Source organism: Spermophilus citellus (assembly GCF_964194105.1).
Source record: "Spermophilus citellus genome assembly, chromosome: 14".
NCBI lineage: Eukaryota > Metazoa > Chordata > Mammalia > Rodentia > Sciuridae > Spermophilus > Spermophilus citellus.
Genome location: NC_138194.1, coordinates 35,293,351 through 35,319,844, shown reverse-complemented (window position 1 = coordinate 35,319,844; position 26,494 = coordinate 35,293,351). Strand labels below are relative to the sequence as shown.

Genomic DNA, 26,494 nt, shown 5'->3' with positions numbered 1-26,494 from the left:
AGCTCTGACTGAATTAACATCTGATGAATGAACCCAAGAGTCAAACAGCTAACCCTGGCTTCCTAGTAATTTAGCATTGTGATTTCCAAAGGATTGAGTTATAAGGTAAATCTCAAAGATAAAAATGTGAAAAGATAGGTTTTTATTCATCAAAAGTTAACAGCAACAGGCACGTATTAAGATGAGTATGGCAAAGCCTTTAACAAATGGCTTTACACTCAAGCTTTCTCCCAAGAAAATGGCTGTTGCAACAAACTGTAAACATAATTAATAAACAGTCTTTTACAGTAACAAGGGAAATACAAATGAACTAAAAGAAAGCACCGGTTTCTCTTAAAACTAGATTACAGTTGTGCTTACTATACATAAAACAATTTTAAAACAAATTACAAAAGTGGAATGTTTTAAGTTTAAAATTAGTCCTTAAATTTTGTCCTAGAAAACATCTGTTCACATCAAAAGGCCCATCAAAGGGTAACGTTTCATCAAAGGGAGGGACAAGAAAACAATGCACTTTTTTCAAATCAAAACGAGAAGTTTGGTCACTTAGCTTTGTGCATAGTTTAAGGCAACTGGAGCAATCTGTTACAGCTTACCTACCTCCCCCTCCCCCAAGTGTGGCTGCTCATTATGTCACATTCTAAAATAATAAATAAAAGCTTACATTTCCAATCCTTTCCCACATGGATGAACATAACACATGCACGGTCATACATGCACAAACATGCACGCAAACACACATCCACACATTCACACACAACATACCTCTCACTCACTGCAGCGAAAGGGACTTTAGTACCCTGGATCTGAAGGACACACTTCCCCATCCCACTTTATTTCAGATTGGCAAATACCCTGAGCTGATTATGGTGTTTTAAACATTCCACCTTTTTCTTGCATGTGCAGGTCAAGTGTACAGTAGTGAAAACAACATGCAATGTCTTCACTGCAGAATCATAACACAGCTAGGACATTGGCGTTCCTCCCCTCCCACCCCAAATTAAAAACTAACAGTTAAAAAAAACTGCATTGCCAAACAGCACTGGAGTAGAAGCTTGGCGGTACTCTATGATAAATGCACTGGAATAAATGCTCAGCTTCCAGTGCACGAAATAAAATACAGCAAACAGGAGGCTTTGGTGGCATCCAAAGAAGAAAAAAGGCAAACAGGGGGAAGAGCTGCAGTCTAAAGTTTGATCTTTAAATTTTTTTTTTTTTTTTTTTTAGTGGTTCCTTCACAATCATGCTCCAAAGCAATTTAGAACCAATATTTTCAGAGTTGATTTGTAAACACTGAGTCTTGCCAGAGGCAGCAGAGGCTGGGCACTTCACATTTCCTTTTTCTCAGAGAGAACTTAGTGGAAGGTACAGATACACAATGTTGCATCAGACTGGTTGAATTCCAAGAGATTGCTGCTGAAAGATTCAGTTCAAGTTTCATGTTTGAAGAATAAATGCTTTGAAAAATGCGTGGCACACTGAGAAACTTCTTTTTTTTACTCTTTTCGGGTTCTCCTGCTGGGCTTTGCGTATTCAAGGTTTCACACAAAAGCCAAAAGCATATTGCTGTATGTTCAGGTCTTATAATTAAAAAGTGGGTTCAAATGATCCAACTTAGGAAATCTTGGAAATAAATAATGCTGGCATCATTCACTTGGAAACCTTGGCAGTCAAGAGTAAGTTCTCTCACCTCAAGACCCCGTTTCACATTACTAAAAACCTCCAGGAGGCAGTCTGTCCCACTGGTTCAGGGGTTATGATAACCGGTTTTCCTGAGGTAATAACTTTGAGTTCAACTCAAATGCGGCATCAGCATCCTCGCTGCTGGACTGCTCTCTCTGCAGCCCCTTCCAGCTGGCCTTATTCAGTCCCACATGTCCAAGCATTGTCTGGGATAGCCTTGTGTCTGAAAACCTGGCCCATTCTGTAAATAACGGTTCCACTAGGTAAGTCATAAAACCTTGAAAAATAAGAGAAAACAGCTATTAACGAATGCTCGCAATTTAGAGATCTAGACGACATTAACCTTCTTAAGTCCTAATCCAATACTACCTAAATCTTTTCAAAAATTCTAAATATGTGTGTTCATGTGTAACTTACACATCTTCTCTGAAGAATCTATTCCTTAAAAAACTCAATGGAACTTTACCTAAAGGTAAACTGGTAAACATTATTAAGTCTTTCCTGATTATGTCTCTCAGTTGAACAACCACATCTTAATACTTATGCAAACATGCACTGGCCACATGGACTCTGAGGATACTAGGACAACACAACTCAAAGTTTAGTTTCAGTGAGACAACTGGAGGCCAAGATGGGGTGTCTCCTCCAGGAGGTGGGTGCCGAGGCCAGAACTGGAACTGGTGAACTCACTGCTTTACCCCTCAGGGACAGAAACCTCTCTTGATAATAATTGGACAATTTGTCTAATTAACTTTAGAACTAAAACTCAGAAGAAGAATTAATCAGCTTAAAGATAACAGGGGAGATTAACTTTTAAAAATTATTGCAGTGAACATCAAAAGTGCGCCAGGATCCTATTTTATAAATAACTCGTATAATTGATGGAGCTCAATTCGTAGAAAAGGAGAACAAGTCATTTCAGAATTGTTTGTATCTGTAGGTTATACAATACTCTACTGCACATCACATCTGATTTCATACTAAGTACTATCTCACTTAGTCCAAAGAAGCCTCCTAGGAAATAGATTATCAATCAAATCAAAACATACACATTATCTTCCTAAAATTCTGACCTGAAGTGAGAAATAAACAGAGCACACTAGTACACAGTATTTCTGAGTCTTCACATTTAAGAGCTTTCTTGAAGTAAAATATGTGGACCACAGATGGATCTCACTGAAATTAAAGGAATTATCCCAAACTATTTTTAATTAGGAAAATCCTATATGGTCTTATGGTTGATATTTTTTTAAGTGTACATAATTATGGTAACTGAACAGTTACGATGATCTGCAATAAACTTTCTTTTATTGATTCATTCCCTCCACATAATATTAACTTGAGATTCTACTGTCGGGCAGGCACTGTTCCATCCAGGGTGGCTGGGGATACAGAACACAACATCTCCACCCCCTCAAGGAGCTTATGTTCTGGTGAGGAGAAAGAGATAGCAGAGAAGAATGTCATTAATACAGCCCAAGAACAGAGCAGCTTTTGGCACTATCCTCTAGCCACCATGTCCTGCTGAGTCAGGCCTTTACAGTTAAATCACCAACAGTTGAGGGCTTGTACCCAAATGTAGAACCTTATTATCGTAGGTGTTACATGACCATTTTATGTGATTCTTGCCATTGTTACAACAGGTTGAGATAAAAATACACAGGCCAGGGCTGTGGGCACAGGCATGCAGCTGCCTCTCGGAGGTACACTCTGTCAACGGGGACCCTTCAAGCACAGCTGCCTCTATCTGCACAGATCTCACAAATTTCACCTCACTCTTATCCAGGAACTACTCAGCAAAACTAACATCAAAGAAAATTATATTTGTTACACATGACTCACACTTACTAATCCTAAGCAGGCTCCAGGTAATCACTATTAAGATCTGACATCACAAAGTCCCATCTGAAGCCCTACACCTACAGCTTGTTAACTACTGGTGGGCAAACTCTCTGAAAATGACGGACTTGCAGTATTCGACTCCTAGGGTGGCTGCGAGGAGTCAGCAGATGTCCACTCTCCTCATCACATCATTTATCTTATCCCTGGTCCTCTAACAACCCATTCTGGAAGTGCCCAACACGGACCAGACCTGCACTAGGAGATGAACAATTTGAGGAGTCTAGCTTCTGCACTCTTAGAAAAATTGTGAATTTCTTAACCTCACTTGCAAGTTCTATTAACCTATTAAGACCCAAGTTTTTAATTCTGTATTTCAATGAAATTGACCCAGGTGCATTAAGATAGGTTGGAGCTCATAATCTACAACTTATATATTATATTAATAATAAAAATTACATAGTCATATAATTATATACTATATTTAAGATTTTTATACATTTTTCTACATCTAGAACAATGGGAAAATGAGTTAAAATAGCGAGCCATTTCCTCAGGCAAAAAGACATTTATTTAAAAGAGCTAGAGTAAGTTTACTACTCATTCACTCATCTTCAATTCCCTTTTGCCCATATTTCATCCATTGTTTTGCATTTGAAAATTATCCTACTTGACAATCAAGTCAGAGCAGATCTATTTCTTAACTGTATTATCCATCCGCTAACTTCCGCACTCCAGGCCAGTCTGGGCTTTCCCAGAGGTTCCGCATCCCTATGCACTCCTACAGGTCTGACCACTCTCTGTCACAGCTTCTCTACCTGTCCCTCTGCAGTCAAGCCATTCACTACCCATTTTCTTGCACATGGGAATCCTTTACAATTACAACATAATAATTACATTTTTGAATTTCTGATTCTACAGCATGATCCTCCTTTCGCAGTATTATGCCACAGAATTGTTCTACCTTCTCAATTTCTAGAAACCTTATTTTTTTTTTGAAGTTCAACCTAATGCTCAAAAGGCCCTACTCAATCAATACCATCTACCAAAATTACATTCTTACCTCAAAACCTTCTTGAGCAACTTGTCTCCACCATTCCCTACTTTACAACCAAACCCCAAAACCTTCAATGCCAGGCTATCATTCCTCTGCTCTTCTACAAGCCACAATGCTTTAATCACAGAATATTTCACTGTGTTCTACTACAGTTAGTAGTTCATTCAACGAACAGTTCTCCACAGCCTCCTGTGTGTAGGTACAGTGCCAGGCTTTAGGAATACTCAAGGCAAGGCAAGGTGTGAGCAATAGTGTAAGCACTTGGTGCCTGGAAGAGGACCACCTAACACTGCCTGCAGAGTGAAAAACACATGCTGGAGGAGGCATCATGTGAGCTGGGTCTTCAAGAAAAAGGAGTCATGGGATGCAGACAACAAAGAATGGAAGGGCACAGAGGGTGAAAGAGTCCTAACAAGAGAAAACAAGAATAAGATTTCTTAAATTATTTTAAAAACTAGAAATGAGCACAATTTCAATATAGATTGTATATTTTGAATAATTTCTCTTCTTGACAAAATTAAAATGACATTTTTTCAAACCAGCTATATTTAAATGTATATAGTTACCAATCTGGATGTTGGCAATAGATTCAGTCTGACGATCACAAAGTGGACTCACACTCAAATGATACTTTTTTTCTATATCTCCTAAAAATTAAAAAAGGAATTATTAAGATGGAACACATCTATTGGCTAAATATATAATTAAGGTCTGCATCATTCCTATAAGTACCTTAGAAAAATATATATAACCCTCATGAGGACAACTTCTCAATTAGTTTCCTTTTCTTTTTTTTTCTTTTCTTTTAGACAGAGGTTTATTTAGGAAAGAAAAGGCACATTAAAAGGATAATGCAGGCCATCTCCAGGGGGGAGACAGCTTGATTATTTTTTAAACTTTAAGTTATTCATACATAGAAAAGGTTGCTGGGTTGATATTTAAATGAAAGAAGTAGAAAACCTTTACTAACATACCCTCAAGACTATAATTCTATCAGCATTTTAGTTTAAAACTTAGTTTTTAAAAGGGTGCAACATAAAATGGAGACCCCTGGGCTCTAACTTTGAATCACATTCAACAACAAAAAAAGTCTTACATGTTTACACGGACATGCCTTCCACATACAATAAGGGATGGAGAAAATTCAGAGAAATCTTTCTGTACAATAAAATTTCCAGCCTACACTATGTATATTCATAAATGCATAAGTATATGTATATATGATAATTCCAAAAGAAGACTACTAATTTTCAAAACAGATGCTCAATTTGCACTATGTGCACATTATACTGACTGTATGCACATCTATGAATTATTGTTAAAAATATCAAGAGGCTCTTATAAATGCTGAGTTCTTATTTTATTCATGCAATGCTAAAACATGGACTGAATAATTTATTAGTCAATACTATAACTTGCCTTGGTGGAAGAATTCTTCTGTTACTTTTTCACTCCATTGTTTGCTTAATTCCCAGGTCCGACAAGGGTTACAGATATCAGCACATTTCAAAGCCATCTAGCAAACAAAATGTTAAATTTGTGGTGAGAAAAAAAACATAAGATCTCAATTGTACTAAGTTTAAACATACCCTAACAATGGGAAAAAGAACACTTAAAAAAGAAAAAGAGGCCAGGTTCGGTGACATGTGCCTGGAATCCCAGTGATTTGGAAGGCTGAGGCAGGAGGATTACAAATTCAAGGCCAGCCTTAGAAACTTAGTGAGACCCTCTCTCAAAATAAAATATAAAAAGAGCTGGCAATGTAGCTCAGTAGTAAAATTGCCCTAGGTCCAATCCCAAGTAGCAAAAAGAAAAAAAAAAGAAAAGAAGAGAAGAGAAAAAGAAAAAGAGCTAGAGTATAGCTCAATTGTACAACACGTTAAAGTTTAACATGCATCAGATGCTGGGTTCAATCCCCAGAACAAACTAAAAATAAAAAAGAAAAAAAATATAGATATATTTTGTTGTTGTTGTTGGTTTTGTTGTTATTTTTCAATGGCACATTATAATTATACATATTAGCAGAATTAATTATGCCATATTTGTACATGTCCACAACATAATTTGATCATGGTATTCTGATCTTGCAGACATTTTCTTCTCATCAGAATTCTTGAGTATAAAAATACCAGGCTCAGGGGCCATGGATGTGGCTCCATGGTAGAGCTCTTGCCTAACACACATGAAGCACTAGGTTTGATCCCCAGTGCTACATAAAAATATAAACAAATAAAATAAAGGTAGTGTGTCCATCTACAACTAAAAAAAAAATTAAAAAAAAAAAAAACAAAAAAAAACACCAGGCAGCAGATCTGCCAATGCTTTCCTGGAAAGTGTATCCTGACTAAGGAAACACCTTAGCTGTCTCTCCAGATTAACTACCCTGAAAAAACATTCTAGAATATTTTATTTTTATTGTAATAGTAACATAATTTACCCTAGAAATACAACCTTTCCAACCCTCATTTTACCTGTAAAACCAAATGCCTATGTCTGGCATCTTCTAGGCACAAGTCACCTCTATCCAAATGGGACCTAAACAATGACAGGTACTCGTTCTGACGACTGATATCTGTGGCCAGTATCAAAGCACCTATCTGAGTCTCCATTTGTTGCCTGTAATTAAATAAATATAAGAAGAAAGTATAAGACTTTTAGTTAAATAATTATTCTTGATTTTTCCCCTTAAGCAAAGCTTTACAGAGCCCTAAGATATTCAAACTGCCATCCAACTTAAAAATTTTATCTACAAAAAAAATGTATTTTAAAAAATTCATTTAAAGACTATTAAAACAATCAAAACTAAAACCAAGGGAGTTTGTAAGAAAACGCCAACATACAAACAGTCCAAAAAAGTGCCTTTGTTTTTGCTAACCAAGGTAGAATTATTTGCTTTAAAAAAAATGAATATAGCATTGGTATGGTATTTGAGAAAATCCTTTTCTAGGGTTTCTTTGCTGGAAAATTCTTGTGCTGAGGATAAACAACTTTGGTTTCTCTTTGGTGCCTGAGATTTGAAAGGCAGAAGGAAGATTCAAATGGAGAGAATACTAGACCATTCAACAAATGACCACCTCAGGCATTTTGACAAATATGCCTAAGGAAATTCTGATGATACCACTAAAAAATTAATTAAGTTTAAATTTGACTATATATTCAAAGTCAAATTCAAGAATTAATCAAATATTTGTATATGAATATTCAAATTTCTGGAAGAAAAAGGTGACATGCTAATAGAAATAGCAAATATAAAATATTAAAATCACCTCATGTCAAGTAACTAGAGTAATACACTGAAAAATCCCTTCTCTTTGTTCTAATGCAAGTATATCTTTGTTTAATGGTCAGCAAACAGCTGACAAACACATTAAAACACTCACAAAATTGATTAAAGTAAAATAATCCCTAAATGAACAAAATGTAAAAGGATACTATTAACAGTTTTCCTCATTTTCAGTTTATTTTTATTAAACCTAAAGAAATCAACAAAGTTAATCATCAAATGCAAAACAGGATAAAAAGTAAACAATGAGGCAAATATGTTAATCTGTCTTAATAAAAACATCCCCAAAGTTAGATAAATAACTACTGTACAGTTTAAGCAATTTTTATATTTGTGCTACAGCAAGAAACAGTTTACTTACCAGAAGTATTGTCATACTCCAAATGGTAACCATGAATAGATTTAAAAAAATAAAAAATAAAGTCCAGCTTTTTCCTTATAGCCATTACATAAAACAGTTTTTTAAGAAAACAGTTTTAAATTATAAAAGGAAAAAGGTAAATGAGTGTAAATTTTAATACTCAAGCATACACCCTGACACCTCACCACTTTTCTTGATGGATGGTACATGGTTTTCTGAAGTGCATCTTCTCTATGTGCAGCATCAGTAAAACCTTTTTATTTTCATTACTTTCATGTCTGTTTGTGAACTGTACCATGGCAGTTCACCACCACCATGTTGAACTTATTTACATTGATACTTTTAATAGTCCTTTTAATGTCCTGCCTAACATTAAATTATTTTTCTAAAATATTATTTTCTTTTCATCATATATTTTAATAGCTCTAAAAGTGACTTTAGAACTATACTCTTGAGGACACAGTTTCATTCTTTCCTTCTCAGCAATTTTGTAAACTTCCTGAGACAGACTGTAATGAATCTACTTGTTATATAGAAAAATTACTTTCTACACAATTTGCCTTTACACCTAGACCTTAAGGTTTTATTCAGCTGAGCATACAGTGGAAATATGTAAGACCTATTTAAATAGTAACCTATGACTGAGCCCTTTTGTATCTGGAGTAAATGTTCTAGTACTCAAATTCATAGAATGGTCTTTCATAAAAATAAATAGCCACTAAAATATTACTGACTGGATATATAGTACAAGATTAAACATTTGAAATTTTGATAAATATATTTTTAAATAAGATAATTTATCCATTTAGTTTAACAAAAACTGAAAACTATAGAACACCTGGACATAATAACATTAATTTCAAAACTTAGTAGATTTATTTGCCAACTTAATTTCCATAGTTAATAACAAATTAAATTTGTCTTAATCCAACATACCTTCTTTCTAATGGCAAATGTGAGAATAAACCGGATTCTCTCAATAAGCCCACTGCAGATCTCCAGTGGTGATTTTCCAGTACTGAGGTATTCTACAAAAAGTATGTTTCTCAGTTACTTAATGGTAAGTCTCTTCCTAAACAAAGAATTATTTGTCAGTAATATTAATCTGGTCAAAATTCTAGCATTCATTGAGAATTTATTTTTGCTACTTTTATTTCTTCAAAATATAAAACATTTATTCTAAAATGCAAAAAATCAGACTTTGATGATAAAACTGCACTAACCTTGTATAAAGTTGCCAAGTAATGGTTAGTTTTAATAAGGAAAGGTTGATTAACACCTGGATGATCCAGATCATGAGTGGCAGCTGCAATTAAGCTCAGCAAGATATCCCAAGGAGTTACAGAATTGGCAAGCTAAAGTGTGACAAAAGAATAATTAATCATATATTTGAAGTAAACTCTACACCACCAGAGTAGTTTTGAATTAGCAGCCAGTGGTAGTGTTGACAGTCTTCCCCCACTTCATGTCATTTATTTCAGGCAGACTATTCATGAATGCCACCAACACCTGCCAGGTACTACCTTATCAGGACACTGTGGCAGGTGTGATATAACAGTGTCCTATGGAGTTTACAGAGCTTATCTTTATACTGCTTCATTTTTAACACGCTTACCTAAAATGATAGCTGAAGTATAAACCATTTATTTTTTAAATGGTTTTTGAAACCTGACAAATACAGGTGTGTGTATTTTCATTATTGGAGCTATTACAAAGTAGAAGACCTATAATTTCCAGAGTGTTTATCTATCAATAAATTGATCACTGAATTTCAATAATGTAATTTAAATGCAAGGTTATTCCTGTAGTCTTAATATTTAAGGAAGCTACTGAGGAATCATGCAGGCAGAAGTTTAGGTCAAATGTGTAATAAAATTCTCTCCCAATGGATGTATACATTCAGAACAAGGTACACACAAAGTCAAGTCACACAAGAGGGAAATCTGTAAACTGGCACTTATAGTTTTATCTTCAATAATCATTACCAAACTTATTTGATACAATAAAACAATCTACAACAAAAAAGTCTAATATTAGCTGACTGAAATTCAACAATTAAATTAGTCACATTGAGTCTAGCATCTGCTCTCATGAACTCCCTCTTTTTCTGGCAAAATTCTACTTATCCTTATCCTATAAGGCCCAACTCCACGGATCCACCCTCCAGCTACTTCCTCAGCAAAGGACTGGTTTGTGCTCCTGTAGCGCTTCACAGGGCTGACCATCCTTGTGGTTTTCATGTTAGGTTCTGACATGTTCCACAACTAAAATTTCAAAGATCAAAATTCATTTCTTATATACATTCTTTGTCATCAGCTATGTAGTCTGTACTCAGTGCAAGAATAATGTGCACATGATACATTCCACTTTGTGTTTGTGGAATTGCATGTATTTGTATGACACCAAAAAGATGATGTCTACTAGAGATAAGAGTCCTAAGTATAGAAAAGAAATCAGAGTTGAGAGAGAGATTTAGGAATCATCACCTGCAGATGTAACTGAGAGCCATGTGAGCCCATGAATGACATCTACCCCAGAATCTGCCTAGTAGTGCCCCTAGCATTACTTCAAAACAGTTCTCTCCCCTTATTCTGGCTAGATGTGAGGAGGAAAACAACTAAACCAGTTTGTGCCAGTTGAACTGAGAACACAGCCAGTCATCTGATCTTTCATGTCCCATTTTTTTTACTATATGTATCATGATTTTTTTAATATCATCTTTATTATGGTATAACTTCCATGCAGTAATAAAATATATACATTTTATGCATACAGTTTTGACACATGTATACTCTCAACTATCCCAATTTTTAAATTAAAAATTTTAAAAGGCCAGCCTGAAACCTTTCTTTGAGAACTTTTTGGGAGAAATTGATAAAGAACCTCCGTGCAAGTCTGGAAAATGAAATAATGGAGATAAATTCTCTGAAGCACAGAGGAGGGCTGACCTAAATAGAGAGGGCTCCTCCCACTACCCATCTTCCACTGGCCACACCTAACTACAGCCAGGAGCTAGGAAATCAAAGAGATGGCAGGTAAGCAGGCTGGGGAGGCTTGTGGATAAATGAAGACAAATGTGATTTTAAACACTTTTCATCATTAACAAACTCAATGAACTCTATAAAAGCCAAAGCTTTGATTAAGGACATAGAATCACTGAGCCCTCAATGCAGCAACTGCCTTCTCCCTTACTACAGTACACACTTAAAAAACATACATACATCATTTCTCCCTTTAGTATTTACATTTTGTCTTCAAGACTGAACTTACATGGACTACAAAGAATTTTGTTCCAATTGAGCCTGATATCCTTGAATTACTGACAATGTTAATAATCATGGTTGTCACTGAGGAAGCTGTGATTTCTGCCTCTGTTTTCTATTTTATGTTTAGACTCACTCTTACATATGAGTTTAAATCAATTACTATATTAATTTAGCAATATCTGTGGAAGATTGGTTCTTGGCTGCCAGTGCAGCCAAGTCACGAACTTAGGAAAAAGTCTCTGAAAGTAAATTCAAAGCAAATTTCTTATAATTTACACCTAAAGTCAAGGTCGACCTCTTACCTTAGGTTCCTTTAAGTAACAGTGCATGGCCTGAGTAACATCTGCAGCATGGACTGCATTATGATAAGGATTTTGACTGTGGTAATCTTCTTGAATCATAACTGCATCAAAGAAAAAAAGATCCCAATTGTACTGTAAATGGGTGACATGTAAAAGTACAAAAATTGTGATAATTGTCAGTTATCCACTCATATTTTCCATGGAGCTATCAGCTAAAATTGTCCAGATTTGAAGAGATGATAATCAACTCACAATTCACATTTACTGTCTTTCATCTGAATATGTCTGACTAGATACATTCTGAGAAGTATGACATTAGGCAATTTCATTACTGTGGGAACATCATCGAATGTACTTGCACAACTTTAGTGGCTACAATTCACTTGGGTATATGATCCCCTGGGACCACTGTCATACATATAGTCTGTCACTGACAAAAAGCTGTCACGTGTTGCACAATGGCAAATGTGTTTTAACTAAAAAATTTTGAGTGGTTTGTTACAGAGCAATAGATAACTGATGAATCTGATAAAAAATTAAACAAGTTCTCATACAAATCTTATTATTGTTAAATGGGTTAGACTCACCTAAAAATCTACGAAGTTTCATCATATCTAAATGGAAGTACTCAATTAATCCATGAAGACTAAATAAATGAAAGGTTAAACTTACTAGACTATTTCCTAAAAAGAAAGAAGAGATATTACATTAGTAGAAAACATATAAAGTAACATAATTAACACTGCACTTTCCAATTTGGATTTTGAATACAAAACTCAGAAAGTAAGTATCCTCACTCCTGCTTTTGGTCTACCTACTTCTTTTTAATTTTACCTGTTATGAACTTCAAATGTAACAATTTTGTTCTACTCTAAGGGGGGGAAAAACTTTTATTGTTTCAGTTTTCTACAACCGAAAAACTAAAAAATAAACCTTTCAGATAGATTATTTTTTTTAAAGTCACCAAAATAATTAGAAAACTTTGATAACTGCCACACACTGATTAAGCCAATTCAACTTCCCAAATGCTTTTAACCCCTTCTTCTAATATGCCCTCTATCACCTAGATTTAACTAAAACTGGCTTTCCCTGAGCAAAGGTCTTGGCTGCAACCTTGTTGGGTGAAGGCTATTTATTCTTAGGTATTCAGGGCAAGGCAGATCAGTGACCTCTTCAAAAGCCCCAGGATCAAAACTATACACTCAATCACTTGCCTTTTCCATATTTGCAGCAGAAAATCTAAGAGTTCTTTGCAGGGGGAAATTGGAAAATTATGTCCCTAAAGATTCATGGTCAACAATGCCCAGCAATCTTACTGTTTTTCCAGTGAACTGGGAAATGCTTATTTTCAAGACTTTTCTACTCTTCTCAAACTTTCAGCATACTCACTGCCCATCTACTACTCCTCATTCTTCATAGCCTCCTACTTCACAGAAAAACCACAAGCCCTCAAGTTTCCCTTTCAGTCAAAAGCAAATCCATCCACACCTCTTCAAGGAAGGTCCCTTTCTAGTTCCATCAGAGACACCTACTATCATGCAAATCAATCAGTGTCTTTCTCCTATATTGTTCCAATAGGCATCAGCATTCAAACCTTCTCTAAATTCCCATTTCTTTCAAACAACAAAGAATCTGGGCTTCTCTCAGCTCCTCTATCCCCTACACAGCCAAGTCTTCATCCTCAACTTCCACTCCTTTATTACTGAATGACAAGAGTCATATCAAGTACAGAAATCACATTTGGAAAACGTACTATCCTTATCATGATTAGTTTTCCCTTACATGCTATAGCTCTCCTTTTTTTATCTTAGATTTATCAAAGTTTTAGAGACTTCTTCTAAAGGACACATACAGATATTAAATAGACTATGTTTTAAAGGGGTATGATGTCAGAAATTACTTCCAACTGCTAACCTTCAGATAACAACATATACAGTATTCTAATATTCTTTGAAGAAGTTTATGATTCTTACTAAGATGTAAAAAAGATTAACTAGTTCCAAATTGAAATTTTATGGTATTAATATTTAAGAAGGATAATAAAGGACTAGTTAACTGAATTTGTAATCCAAAACAGACTAAATACAATTGTCAATAGAAATCATAGCTGAGAAAAAAACGTAAATTAACTGGAGCAATATTTGCCATGAGCAACATTAGAAAGGATGTGGTGAGCCAGAGATTCCTTTTCACGAGTACCTGGCATATCACCTTCACATGGAAAGAGGAAAAAAAAAATTAAACCTTTTACTTTTAGAATGGATTCAAGTCCTAATAACACCCTACTGGAACAAACACAAATCCACATGATTTGGAACCATTTGTGAAAAAGTGAGTTTTATTCCCACAGTTACTGCTGGAATAACCAAGTTTTCTTCAGTTGTGTACATAGATATTTTAGAATGGTATATTCATTCTGTGTATTCAGGTTATCATACAGTTCTCCCAAATCATTGTCCAAATCTTACAAAACAAATCACCAATTTCTAGGGTCTAGAATAAGTTTTACAAAAGCTAGGACCTAAGGGAGAAATATCTTCTTCTGGAATTCAGGCAAACAATGGTAAGAGACACACACAATATCCTCCACTAAGAACTTTCCGGGAATCTGTCAAGAACTAATCAATTCAAGTATACTTCCCATATCAAACTGAAAAACTGCATGCATACTTCTTCCCTTTTTCAGTTCAAAAAACACTAAGTATTTTAATACAGTGAATGAGAATACAAATCAATAAAACATTTCAAAACAAGACATGCTTAGTTGTATTAAACAAACAAAAAAAAACAACACAGGAGAACTTTTTTTTTTTAAATGGAAAGGAAAATAAACACTTTCTTGAAAAAGAAAATTGTAATTATAGAAAAGCTATCTCATAAAAATATACCAAAAGATGAAACTGCCTAAGGTTTAGTGGCCCTCAATGGTTTTTAGAAAGTGATCCTCCAGAGACAGTGCCACAATACAAGCTGGCACATAGTGTCCTTAGGAACCAGGAAACTCTCTGGGGCAGCAAGCTATATCTTGCTCCCACAGCATCACTTCACTCTCATCCCTGTAAAAGGAGCATCAAGTATATCCAGCAGACAGTAACTATTTTCCTCCTTGGAGCAGACAGCTGGGGACTATTTGTCTTGGCATGAATCACCGAGTTTTGCCTCCCCCTTCTCCCTGTCCTCTTCCTAGTATCATCTGGGGAATTACCAGAGTAAGAAATACAAGAAAACACTGGATCAATAAGCAAGAAGGGGAAAGTATACACTTGGATACCAAGAACACATATCCGGAATTAGTTTCAGGGTAAATAGTGTTTAAAGGAAATCCATTATGATTGCATAATGCAAGTTGATGAAATTCCTTCTGACCATTTGTTCAATAATATCTCTTTAAGTAGAGAATTTCTATAACTTTTAAGTAGCTGTAATTGACCGTGTGCGTCACCTCCTATAAAACAAAGGTGGCTAACCATGGGCAGATTATACTAACCCCTCATGATCTGGAATCAGCACTAACAAGCAGCCATTCAACCACCTTCTCCACAATTACAGATGAAAAAGTTAGGTAATCAAAGCGAAGGTAAAGTGCTAAGTTAACTAATATAGATTGGAGGCTATCACTTCTGACCACCTTACACAATACCAAGCTTATTTCTACTTGCATCCCTGAGTCCCTGTTGAGGACTTCTAAAAATAAAATTTAGAGGTGAACAATCAACGATTTCAATGAATGACAGGCATCTCAGCAGCCTAATAATAGACTATGAGCTGACAGGTTATATAAGGCTAAACCTTAAAGGTGTTTCATTTGTATTTATTTGATATAATAACTTGACATAATAACTAAAGTAATATTTGTATTGAGTTATGAAAGGAAAATATTCCAGATCTAGAAGGAGGTAGTCACCTGATATCTCACTACCTGTGTTTTCAAGAAAGCCCAGGGGAAGACCAACTGTTAGTGACATTTGAGCCTTTCTAGCACTGACTGCCAAGATGGGGGCAGGGAGAGCAATAGGACACCTAATCACCAAAGGGCAAAGAAGAGGTGGAAGAAAAACAGACAGAGAAGAAAAATAAAAAGGGAAGTGGAAAGTGACTTTGCTGATAAAGGCAAACCTCACTGTTGTGACCATTTTGCCAAGCATAAGTCCACTCTATTTCCTGCCTACAATGTGTAAACAAAGCAGAAGGTGTGCAGAGAGGTACTTTCTGTACCCATGGCATACAGCCTAGAGGAAATAATGGGGTGATGCTATAAGGCCCACATTGATGCTCAAGATAAAGCTGTGTTTATTTGTCCACTTTATATATTGGCTTCTTATGAGAGAGCTTCACCCCAAAGTGAAATAAGCAAAAGCAGGTGATTTCAAAGGACAGCAGCAAGCCACATATTTATTTTGTCATTACAAATAGTCAGAACTGACTTCCTCTCCATGTACTTTCTACTTTGCTTCATTTTATTAAAAAGCTATTTAGAAAAAAAAAAAGGGGGAAAAGATAGAGGAACTGCATATACCACGATGAATTACACGAAAATATTTATCCTAAATAAAAGATATTCCCAAAGGGAATCCAGTTTGAGTTCCCAAAGAAAATAGTGAACCATGGCATCTCCAACCCAAACAAAACTAAACCAAACTCTGGAGTGGGTGGGACAGATCAGATCACCTGTGAGCATCTTATTCAAACCACTTTTACTCCATAGAGATTCCAATACATTCTCCTAAGCTACAAACTCTTCCTATCCCACCGTGAGAGGCAGTGCCAGAGGGAACCATTGCTGCTGACTGTAACATGACATGTCTGTCTCTCAAGAACACAGAGAAAGCAAGCCTGGGAACCACAGCACTTCAGGAAAGGATGCATCTCAAGTGGCAGCCAAGCCACCAATCACCTGGGATACACTGGGATACAGCACCAGAAGAGGTCACTATAAATAGCCACAATCTAAAAGAAACCAAAAAGGGAAAATTGAGGCCATAATGAGATAATAAGGCTTACTCTGGGTTATTAAAAATAGCTGCAATAACTGCCAACTGGCTGCATCATCATGATGATGAGTTTTGATTACTGCTTAGGGTAATAATAAAAGCACAAAATTGTGAGATTGTCAACATTTAGAAAAGTCACTATAAAAAAAAGACACAAAATGATGCTCCCTCTGCCAGCAGAGGGCTCATAACTTGAGTCAATGAAAGCAACAGCCCACCAGGGGCTGCACCATTAATGCAGTAATCTAGAGGCTACATTAACTTGAGTAAGTCAAATTCTTCACTTACCATTTGTTAGTCTATCAAATAGAAAGATATCAAAATTCCAATTTCCAACTTTTTCCAGCATACACTGAAATGAAAACCAAACATTCCTACTGTAATTTAATTTTAATAACATTCTCTGTCTTTTGTAGATAGTCCATAGAGAAGTTAATGAAAATGGAAAGTGACTGATTTACTTCAAGAAATACCAAGTATCATTCTTCTTTTGGCTCCAAAAAATGCCCAAAGATATAAACTCAATTTGAAAAATAAAATCATTATTTTGTTTTTCAATTAATGAATGTACAGGTAGACAGGTCTTAGTCTTTCAACTTATTCCTATAGTCCCACAAAATTTCACGAATTCTAAGATAATTTAAACATCACAGAAGTGTGATTTATACGTTGCATGGACTAAAAACTAGATTTTTAAAAATCTAGCAAAACTGAATTAAAATGGCTACCTTAACACTGACACCCACTACCAAGCAAGCATTATTTTCCATCCTCAGTCTATAGATGGGAAAACAGGTAAAACTTAGCATTAATATGCTCAGCTAGAAAGTGAAAGAGATGGGATCTTAGTCTGGTTCTGGAACTCAGGCACCTGACATTAACACTATACCATACATAAATTATCTATTATTCATGTTTTTAAAAACATTCCCAACTTAAGGGATATTTATTATCTTTAAAAAGCATTTTAGAGCTATTAATAGAACTTACTACATGAACTTTTATGATGATGTGTACTTTAGCCAACCAAGTAAATCTCATAAAGATCCTTAAAAATACAAATATTTTTATACCATAAATTCTTGGGCACTCTTTTTTATTGGTATTGCCTAGTATAAAACTCAAGGCTTTGCATATCTTTTGTTCTCAGCCCACATCACATATTCTTTTTTTTTTTTAAGAGACAGAAATGATATCTTGATTTGATCTTTACACAACATATACAGGTATGTTATACTGTACCTCATAAACATGTACAAATGTGTGTCAATTAAAAACAAGTATTCAATTTAAAAAATTCTATCTGACAACGTTTTGGGTCTCTGCCAGTAAAGTGGCAATAGTAAAAAAATATCGAACACTCACAAACTTGTGTGTCATCCTTGCCCAGGGTCTGTGCTAATCTTCTCTGCATCATTCCAGTTTTAGGTATATGTGCTGCCGCAAGGAGCACTACACCACATACTCTCAAACTGAACATCTTGTGGACTTTTTCAAAAACAAGATTTTATTCTATTTCCAGAAATTAAATGTTATATACATTGTGTATAAACTGACAGCAGCAATACTAGGATGGTACTAATAGAGTTTGTTAAAATTATGATGGTACTGATATAAGCAATAACACACAGATCACATTCTCATTTTATAAAGCCAAGCTTGTAAACTTTTCAAAATTTAAAAAAAGTATAAGCAGTTTCCACTGATTTCTTTCATCAAAAAGCAAATGTTTTTCACATTAATGTGATTGTTATGAAGGTACCCCCAAAATTTACAAAATCTAAAAAAAATAGTTTATAAAATTTGGCCTATAAAACTAAGTCAAACAATAATTTAAAATACACTAAAATTCAAGATTATTTAAAATCCTCATGTGGTCAAGAATAAGTTCATTTAACTTCAATCTGAATTATGACATCAGCTCTAAATACATAAAGATGAAGCAAATAAAGCTCACATTCATTGGGTTTAGCTAAGAAATGTCTAACTCCTCAAAATCTCTCTCTCTCTTTGGTATTGGGAATTGAACTCAGAGGTGCTTAATTATCGAGTTACATCTCCAGCCCCTTCTATTTTTTTTTTTTTTTATTCTGAGACAAGGGCCTCTCTAAATTGCTGAGGTTGGCATCAAACATATGATCTTCCTGCCTTAACCTCCTGTGCCACTGAGATTACAGGTGTGTGCCACAACACCCAGCCAAAAATCTGTTGGCTGAAAGATACTATGCAAAACACATTTGAAAATCATGAAACCTAATTTCTTGTGCTAGGTTACCCCTACCCAGCTGGGTGAATTCAGACAACTCCTTTATGCTCTCTATGATTTTCCTTATCAATAATCTCAAATATTCAGGTAATCTCTAATTGAATTATTATACTGTACCTCATAAACATGTACAAATGTGTCAATTAAAAACAAGTATTCAGTTTAAAAAATTATATCTGACAACGTTTTTGGTCTCTGCCAGTAAAGTGGCAATAATAAAAAAACAATGAACATTCACAAACTTGAATGTTCTTCCCCGCATTAAGATTTGGTACAATCTTATAGTTTAATGTTCTATTGACCTACTTATTACTTAATGTTGTGATAAATGGAAATATTTTCACTCTTTTAGTTATTTCAGAAATTTCCCTTGCTCTGTCATCCCTAATTTCAGAACAGAAAGTTGATCTGAAGAAAAAAAAAATCTGAAAAATTGGCTCAATTGCTTTTTGCAGACAGAAATAGGGATCTACAAATCAGTACTGTATGGGGAAAAAAAGGCCTCAGTAGACATGTCAAGCAATTATTGAGAAAGCTGTACACACCTTGGCTTGTCCATTATAATCATCATCTAAAATGTTTAGAGAACTGGAAGCAGTAGTACCACGGAAAAAGCGTGAGGATCTGAGATACCGCTGGAAACTTAGTAACCGCCTAATATTCCTTGCAGAGACAGACACTTCAAATTCAGATTGAGCTGAAATAAAAGGAGTAAAAGGTAAGAAGAGCAACTCATATTTGTACATATGCTACATTTACAACACTCCTAGTTACACACAAGTATTTTTAAAAATTTATTAATCATTATGCCACATTTCTAGGAGAGAAGAGGTATTTTATTTCTATTTTCAATTGAAAAACTAAGAATGAAAAAGTAAATGGTCAATTCTGGCAGGACTTAGAAAAGAGGATGACAAATCAGTTTTTTTCTAATTCACTGGCTTCCCGTCATCTTATTATGAACTCCATCTCCTTACCCTAGAAAAGAAGGCTGCATGTTCCAGGTTTTGGCTCTCTCCGGACTCAACTTGGGTGTCACCTTCTCTGGGAAGCACACCTGAATGCATCTCAAAGAGGTAGGAGGCCCCTCCTCTGGGTCCAAAAGCAACCCCCACATTCATGCATTACAGTACTTCTGACAATACATTATAATTGCTTCTGTGTCTGTCTCATCAACAAATGATGAGTTTCAGTACAGGCAAAACATACCTTTTTCATCTCTGTTTTCCCAAGTCTAACAAGAACGTCACATATATAGTAGGTAATTATAAAACACATTGTATAAAGGTATATTGTTTTTGAAATATCTGAGAGGTTCTCACACACCCAAATAAACCAGAAGTAAAATAATGCACACTCTTATTTGATCTACTTCTCCCATTTTTCATTCTACTGAGTCTAAAATACAAAGTATGTGAAACAACTGTGGAGTTAACTTTCTGATCTTTATCAGTATAATGTACATAAAACATAATAGACTCAAAATGGTAAAATATTAAACGATTATGTTTAAATTAAAATTAGTCTGAGGGAATGAGGGTAGATTAAATTCTGTTAACACAATGTTCCAAGTGCTTTGTAAAAAGTATCTTACTCAAAAAAAGGGGGGATTAAATATTATCCCTATCCCCCCTGTATACCTGAGAACACTTATTAAGTCTCTGCTAAAACACATTTACCTATCTTCTATATTTCAATTCTTTTTAACTATTACTAATTCCTTTCACTATTTATTTTGCTTGCTCTTCTCATTTCTTTCTCCATACCCACTCTTTCTAGTATAGACTATTTTGTTCTCCTTCCCCATGTCTTCATTTCTGTGATGTATTTGAAATTTTGTCCTTACCATTTCCTGATTCTGAATACATGTTTCAACTCCTTCCTTGAGTTCATGAATTAGTGCTCTATTGGTAAATTTTTTGTTTCATTTAGTATTTTGAGTGAGTGGTAGAGAGTTTAGTCCCAATTTTCATCTGTTCTATAGCAATGTTTTCCTATCAAGTGTTCTACAACCACTGAGTTCTGCTGCTCTCTTCCACTGTTTTATTTCATTAAATTACCTGATATGCCAGTGTTTGTTTGTTTGTTTTTTAAAGAGTCATTACTGAAAGGGATGAGTTTTCCTGGACCTACTCTTTGCCCAAGTTCTCTGAGGGTATGAAGGGCAGGTGCTGGGAGAGGACAGAGGAGCCCTCTGAGCTTCACTACCAAATGGTGCTCTCCTTCCCTGCCAAAGAAACAGAATGCTTCTTGCAAGTACGCCAGTGCCGTTTCTCTAAACCAAATCTGGCCCAAGGGAACTACACTTACCCCTACTCATTCCACATTCTGGATTAGACTTAGCAAATAAAATATTTAGCTTTGTATTTTAGGGTGAGCTCTGTGCCCCACCCCACATATGCTTTATAAAAACATTATTCAGACTTCTTTATAGTTTAATATATGGTCTAGTCTTGAGAATGGCCCATGTGCACCTGAGAAGAATGTGTGCTCTGCTATAACTCCAAATGGATTATAATGTTGCTAAAGTCTGCTATCTCTTTACTAATCTTTGGTCTAGTTCTATCCATTCTAGAAAATGTGGCAGTAAAGTTTCCATTATTGTAGAATTGTCTTTCTTTAATACTTGTATTTTGGAGATCTGTGGTTATATGTGTATGCAACTGTCATATTTTCTTGTTGGATTGAAAATTTTAGCAATATAAAATGTCCTTTGTCTCCCACAGCCTTTTTTCTTAAAGATCGTTTTGTCTGACAATAATAGAACCACTCCCAATCTCCTCATTATGATTTATATGGTATATCCTTTCACATTCTTATTATTTCAACCTCTTTGTGTCCTTTCTCTTAAAATGAGTCTTTTCTACTCAACAGCTAGAATTTGTCTTATTCCTTTTGTATGTCGAATACCTGAGTCTGGGTAATAAAAAAAAACAAAAAAAAAACAAAAAAAACAGAGGTTCATCTCCTGTAGTTCTGTAGGCTGGGAAGTCCAAGACTGACGGGCCGGATCTGTAAGAACCTCCTTGCTGCATCGTCCCACAGCAGAAGGAAGAGGGAAAAGAGCATGTGCAAGCAAGAGAACAAGACAGACCTTGTTCTCTTACAGGACCTCCCTCCCAGGATAACAAATCCAATCTCATGGTAACAACATTATCCAAAAAGGCAGAGCCCTCAGGGCCTAGTCACCTCTTAAAGGTCCTATCTCTCAACACTATGGCACTGAAGATTAAGTTTCCAACGCAAGAACTTTAGGGGACATATTCAAATCGTATCAAGCTGTGTTTTTTAAAGCCAACCTGTTGGTCTCTGCCTTTAAAGAGAAAAAAATACTTAATTTACATTTCAGTACTATTACTAAGAAAGAAGGATTTACTTTTGCCATCTCCCATGTTTTCTGTTTCTTCTGTTTTTCGTTCCTTAATTTCTCCATTATCTACTGCCTTTAAAAAATTTTGTTGATGTTTTTCTAGTGTTCCAGTTTGATTCCTTCTTCTTTCCTCTTCTGTATAATTTTTAATCATTTTCCCAGTGATCACCTTGGGGATTACAATTAACCTTTGAACTTTACAATAAGCTAGTTTGCCTACCAACTTAGTTTCAATGGTAAAACACTCTGCTCCTTTATATTTCCATTCTCTCCCTTTATATTGTTATTGCCATAGATTACATATTTAAACACTGTATGCCTATTAAGATAGACAAAATAACGGTTATATGTATTTGCCTTTTAAATCACATAGGGAAAAAAGGAGTTACAAATCCAAAGTACAGTAATACTGGCTTTTGTATTTACCTACGTACTTGCCTTTACCAATGCTCTTTATTTGTTCTTATGGCTTTGGATAACTGCTAGCATTCTTTCATTTCCGCCTAAAGGACTCCCCCCTTTAGCATTGCCAGTAGGATAAGTCTATTGGTAACAAAATCCCTTGTCTTCTATCTTTCTGATTATGTGTTAATTGGAGTCTCCTTTATTCTTGAAAGATAGTTTTTACTAGATATAGAATTATTGGTTAAAAGTTTTGTTTTGTTTTTTTTTAATTCCCTATCATCCCACTGCCTTTGGGCCTCTAAGTTTTTGGATGAGAAATTAGCTGTTAATTTTATTCAAGATTCCTTTAGTGAGGCAAGTTGCTTCTCTCTTGCTGCTTTCAGAATTCTCTTACAATGACAATGTGTCTCAGTTGGATCTCTTTGAGTTTATCCTCATTGGAGTTCTTTGAGCCTCTTAAATGTATATATTCATGTCTTAACCAGAATTAGGAAGTTTTTGTTTTCAAATATTTTTTCAGCCCCTCTCCTCCTGGGATTGCTTATCATTGAATTCCTTATAAGAAGATGAGTTCTGCCCCTTTCCCTTGCTTGTGCTTGTTCCTCTTACTTCTGCTGTATTAAATGTAGCATGAAGGTCCTCACTATATATATAGCTCCTTGATCTTGAATTTCCCAGCCTCAAAAACTACAGGAGATGGATGAACTTCTGATATTTATAAATTACCCAGTCTTAGGTATTCTGTTATAACAGCAAAAAAAAAAAAAAAAAAAAAAAGGACTAACACACAGTGCATCTTCTCTGTAGAAAAGATGTACTTTAGATATAAGACTCACTTTGATGGTGCCCCATCCATCTCTCAGGTTTTGTTCTTTTTCCTTCTTTCTACTCCTTAGAATGAATAATTTCAATTGTCTCATTTAAATTCATTCTTTCTTCTCTCTTCTCAAATTTGCTGTTGAACCCCTCCTTAGTGAATTCTTCATTTTCAGTTATTGTACTTTTCAGCTCCAGAATTTGTTTGGTTCCTTATTTTATCTATATATCTATTTATTTATTTATTTTTGCTTGACACTTACCAAAGACCAGTATTTATTCAGATTGTCTTTTACTGTCAAATTTTAATGCTTATAATCTTTTCTTTTTCTGTACCAGGGATTGAACTCTGGGCACTCAACCACTGAGCCACATCCCCAGCCCTATTTTGTATTTTATTTAGAGACAGGATTTCACTGAGTTGCTTAGTGCCTCACTTTTGCTGAGGCTGGCTTTGAACTCAGGATCCTCCTGCCTCAACCTCCTGAGCAGCCACTGGATTACAGGTGTATGCTACTGCACCCGGCTCAATTCCTTTTTATAATTATTGAGATGCTCATTTTGTTTGCACCTTGTTTTCCTAATTTTAGTTCTTTGTCCATGATTTCATTTAGCTTCATTAAAGATAAATTTAAATATTAAACTAATAATTCTAATGCATAGGCTTTCTCTGGGATGGTTTCTATCAAGTTCTTTTTTATTTTGTTTTTCCTGTTTGTATGTTTTGTAGTTTCATTGACGGTGCCTTACTGACACCTAGTCATTCTAAGTCTTTATACTGAGGCAGCTCCGAAATCAGTTCTTTCACTTTTCTAAGATTGTTTATTTTTTGCTTCTTGCAAACTAAAGTCATACATTTTATGACTTCAAATTGCTTTTGCCTTTGCTTTTCCATTTGCTTTTGTCTACTGCTTATGCTTGGTAACTAAAGTTTCCATTCAATTATTTCTACACAAATTTTCTTAAATGTCAGGCTCCAAAAAGAAGGTAGGTAAGTAGGGAGGTAGGGATATAGATGTTACTAAGGAAGCTGCTGCACCAAAATGAGCTTAAAACAAGGAAAACATCTGTACCTGTCCCCTAGGGATTCACCAGGCTGACTAAAACATGCATATACAAATTTATGAAAACAATGTCCCCACTGCTGTACCTGGCTTCAGCTATGAGACACTCCAGGTATGTGGGCACAGAGCAAGAATGAAGGGTTGTTACTGGTTTTCACCATGTGTCCTCTTGCCAAAGAACATCAGCCTCACCCTTTACCAAGCACTTTGCTGATGATTATGTGTCCAATTGGAGTACAGAACTTTGAAATAGTTTATTCTGGTCAGTTTTTCTTTTTCAGCTTAGTGTTTATTTCAGAAAGACTACCCCCTTGAGCTTGTTACCCTGTAATTTTGAGTGACAGCTATCCCCTTCCTTTAAACAGTATGTTTTTCTGGTCTTTTCTGAGATTAGCCACCCACCCCAAGTCTTCTCTTCTGCTTAGCCAGGTTTGAAAATGGGGAAAGTTGCCTAGGAGGCCAGAAAACAACTATTGTTAATACTCTGGTACTCTAGATATTTTTCTATTAATTTCTCTCTCTCTCTCTCTCCCTCTCTCTCTCTCTCTTATATATATATATATATATATATATATATATATATATATATATATATATATGTGTGTGTGTGTGTGTGTGTGTGTGTAAGACTTTTTTTATCCAAGAAAATTCACAGTATTTTTTTTAAAACTTAATGGGCATCCTTTCATGTAGATGGCTATAGGTATATGTGGCATAATATTTACTAGCCTATATTATTCTGAAGTAAGAAATTAGCCTTTTTGTAAGTAAGTAATTAGCCTTTTTGCTGATAAACTGTCTCTTATCTGCCTTACAAACAATTCTGTAGTAAACATCCTTATAACTAAATCCTTAGATACAGCCTAATTAATCTTCTTAGGATAGCTCCTCAGAAGTAAAACAAGTAAAGACAGCATATTTCAATGGTGTCTTAAATGCATGCCAAATTGGAAAGTAAGTTTTCTAAAACAAAATTAGAGAAGTTTCCAGAATTATCCTAGAACAGCTTCCAACATATGATCTAAGAAAGGGACATGAACTATAAATCAGAATAAGACACAATGATATCATCTTAGGATTGCTGGAAATTTTTAGTTTCTTCATGTTGGCTCCTCTGCCCCAGCCCCCCACCCTACTCCACTCACCACACATATATACTATGATTTCCCTATAGTGGTTAGAAGTAAAACTGTTATGGTAAAAAAACTTACAAACATACCTTCTGGGGCAATAAAGAAGGGTAAGGTTAGGAAGGCTGCACCCAGCTTTTCTGTCAACTTGGTTAGAGGGGAACATGAGTGAAACAAGCAAATAAGACCACCACAGAGTGAAAGAACATCCATGAACACTATAATTTAGGAATATATAGAAAAGGATTCATGTGGAAAAGAGAAAAGAGTGACCATGAAAATGTAGTGCCCTTTCACTCAGGTAATTATTAAAAAGCTCACCCTCTGGCAGAATAATAACAAAAATCTGACCCTATTACCAATATTCTCATGAGCTCATTCTGTGACATGAGACAAGTCATTATTTATTTCACAGCATAATACACAGTAGATTAAACCAGTCTTTTTATTAAAGCTCGGCTTCCATCAAGTTCAGACTATTTAAATGCCAAGGCTTGTTCTAGTTTACATGGTTACCTACATTCCAATCCAGCTTACAAAGCCAAGAGAGCTCAGTGAATTAATCAAGTTACTATTAACAAGCCGTTGGCTTTGCTGGTTCTCTTCTAAAATATCGTATTACCTCACTATGTGACCATGAACAAACTAATCACCCTCCACC

The 26,494-nt window shown here is 35.3% G+C and overlaps 1 protein-coding gene across 2 annotated transcripts in view; it reads right to left on the bottom strand.

The window, feature by feature from the left end:
- PDE7A (phosphodiesterase 7A) overlaps positions 1-26,494 on the bottom strand; it is a 113,593-nt gene that overhangs the window by 6,888 nt on the left and 80,211 nt on the right. Inside the window, exons 4-13 of one of the 2 annotated variants that reach the window (XM_081265939.1) lie at positions 19,594-19,745; positions 17,071-17,134; positions 12,379-12,474; positions 11,792-11,892; positions 9,447-9,578; positions 9,160-9,251; positions 7,051-7,195; positions 5,999-6,095; positions 5,146-5,226; positions 766-1,960 (exon numbers count right to left, since the gene is read on the bottom strand). In XM_081265939.1, coding sequence (XP_081122065.1) covers positions 1,755-1,960; positions 5,146-5,226; positions 5,999-6,095; positions 7,051-7,195; positions 9,160-9,251; positions 9,447-9,578; positions 11,792-11,892; positions 12,379-12,474; positions 17,071-17,134; positions 19,594-19,745 — 1,166 coding nt within the window. In that variant the 3' untranslated portion in view covers positions 766-1,754. Of the gene's footprint in view, positions 1-765; positions 1,961-5,145; positions 5,227-5,988; positions 6,096-7,050; positions 7,196-9,159; positions 9,252-9,446; positions 9,579-11,791; positions 11,893-12,378; positions 12,475-17,070; positions 17,135-19,593; positions 19,746-26,494 lie in introns of those variants that run through there. The other variant, XM_081265938.1, reaches the window with a different exon arrangement.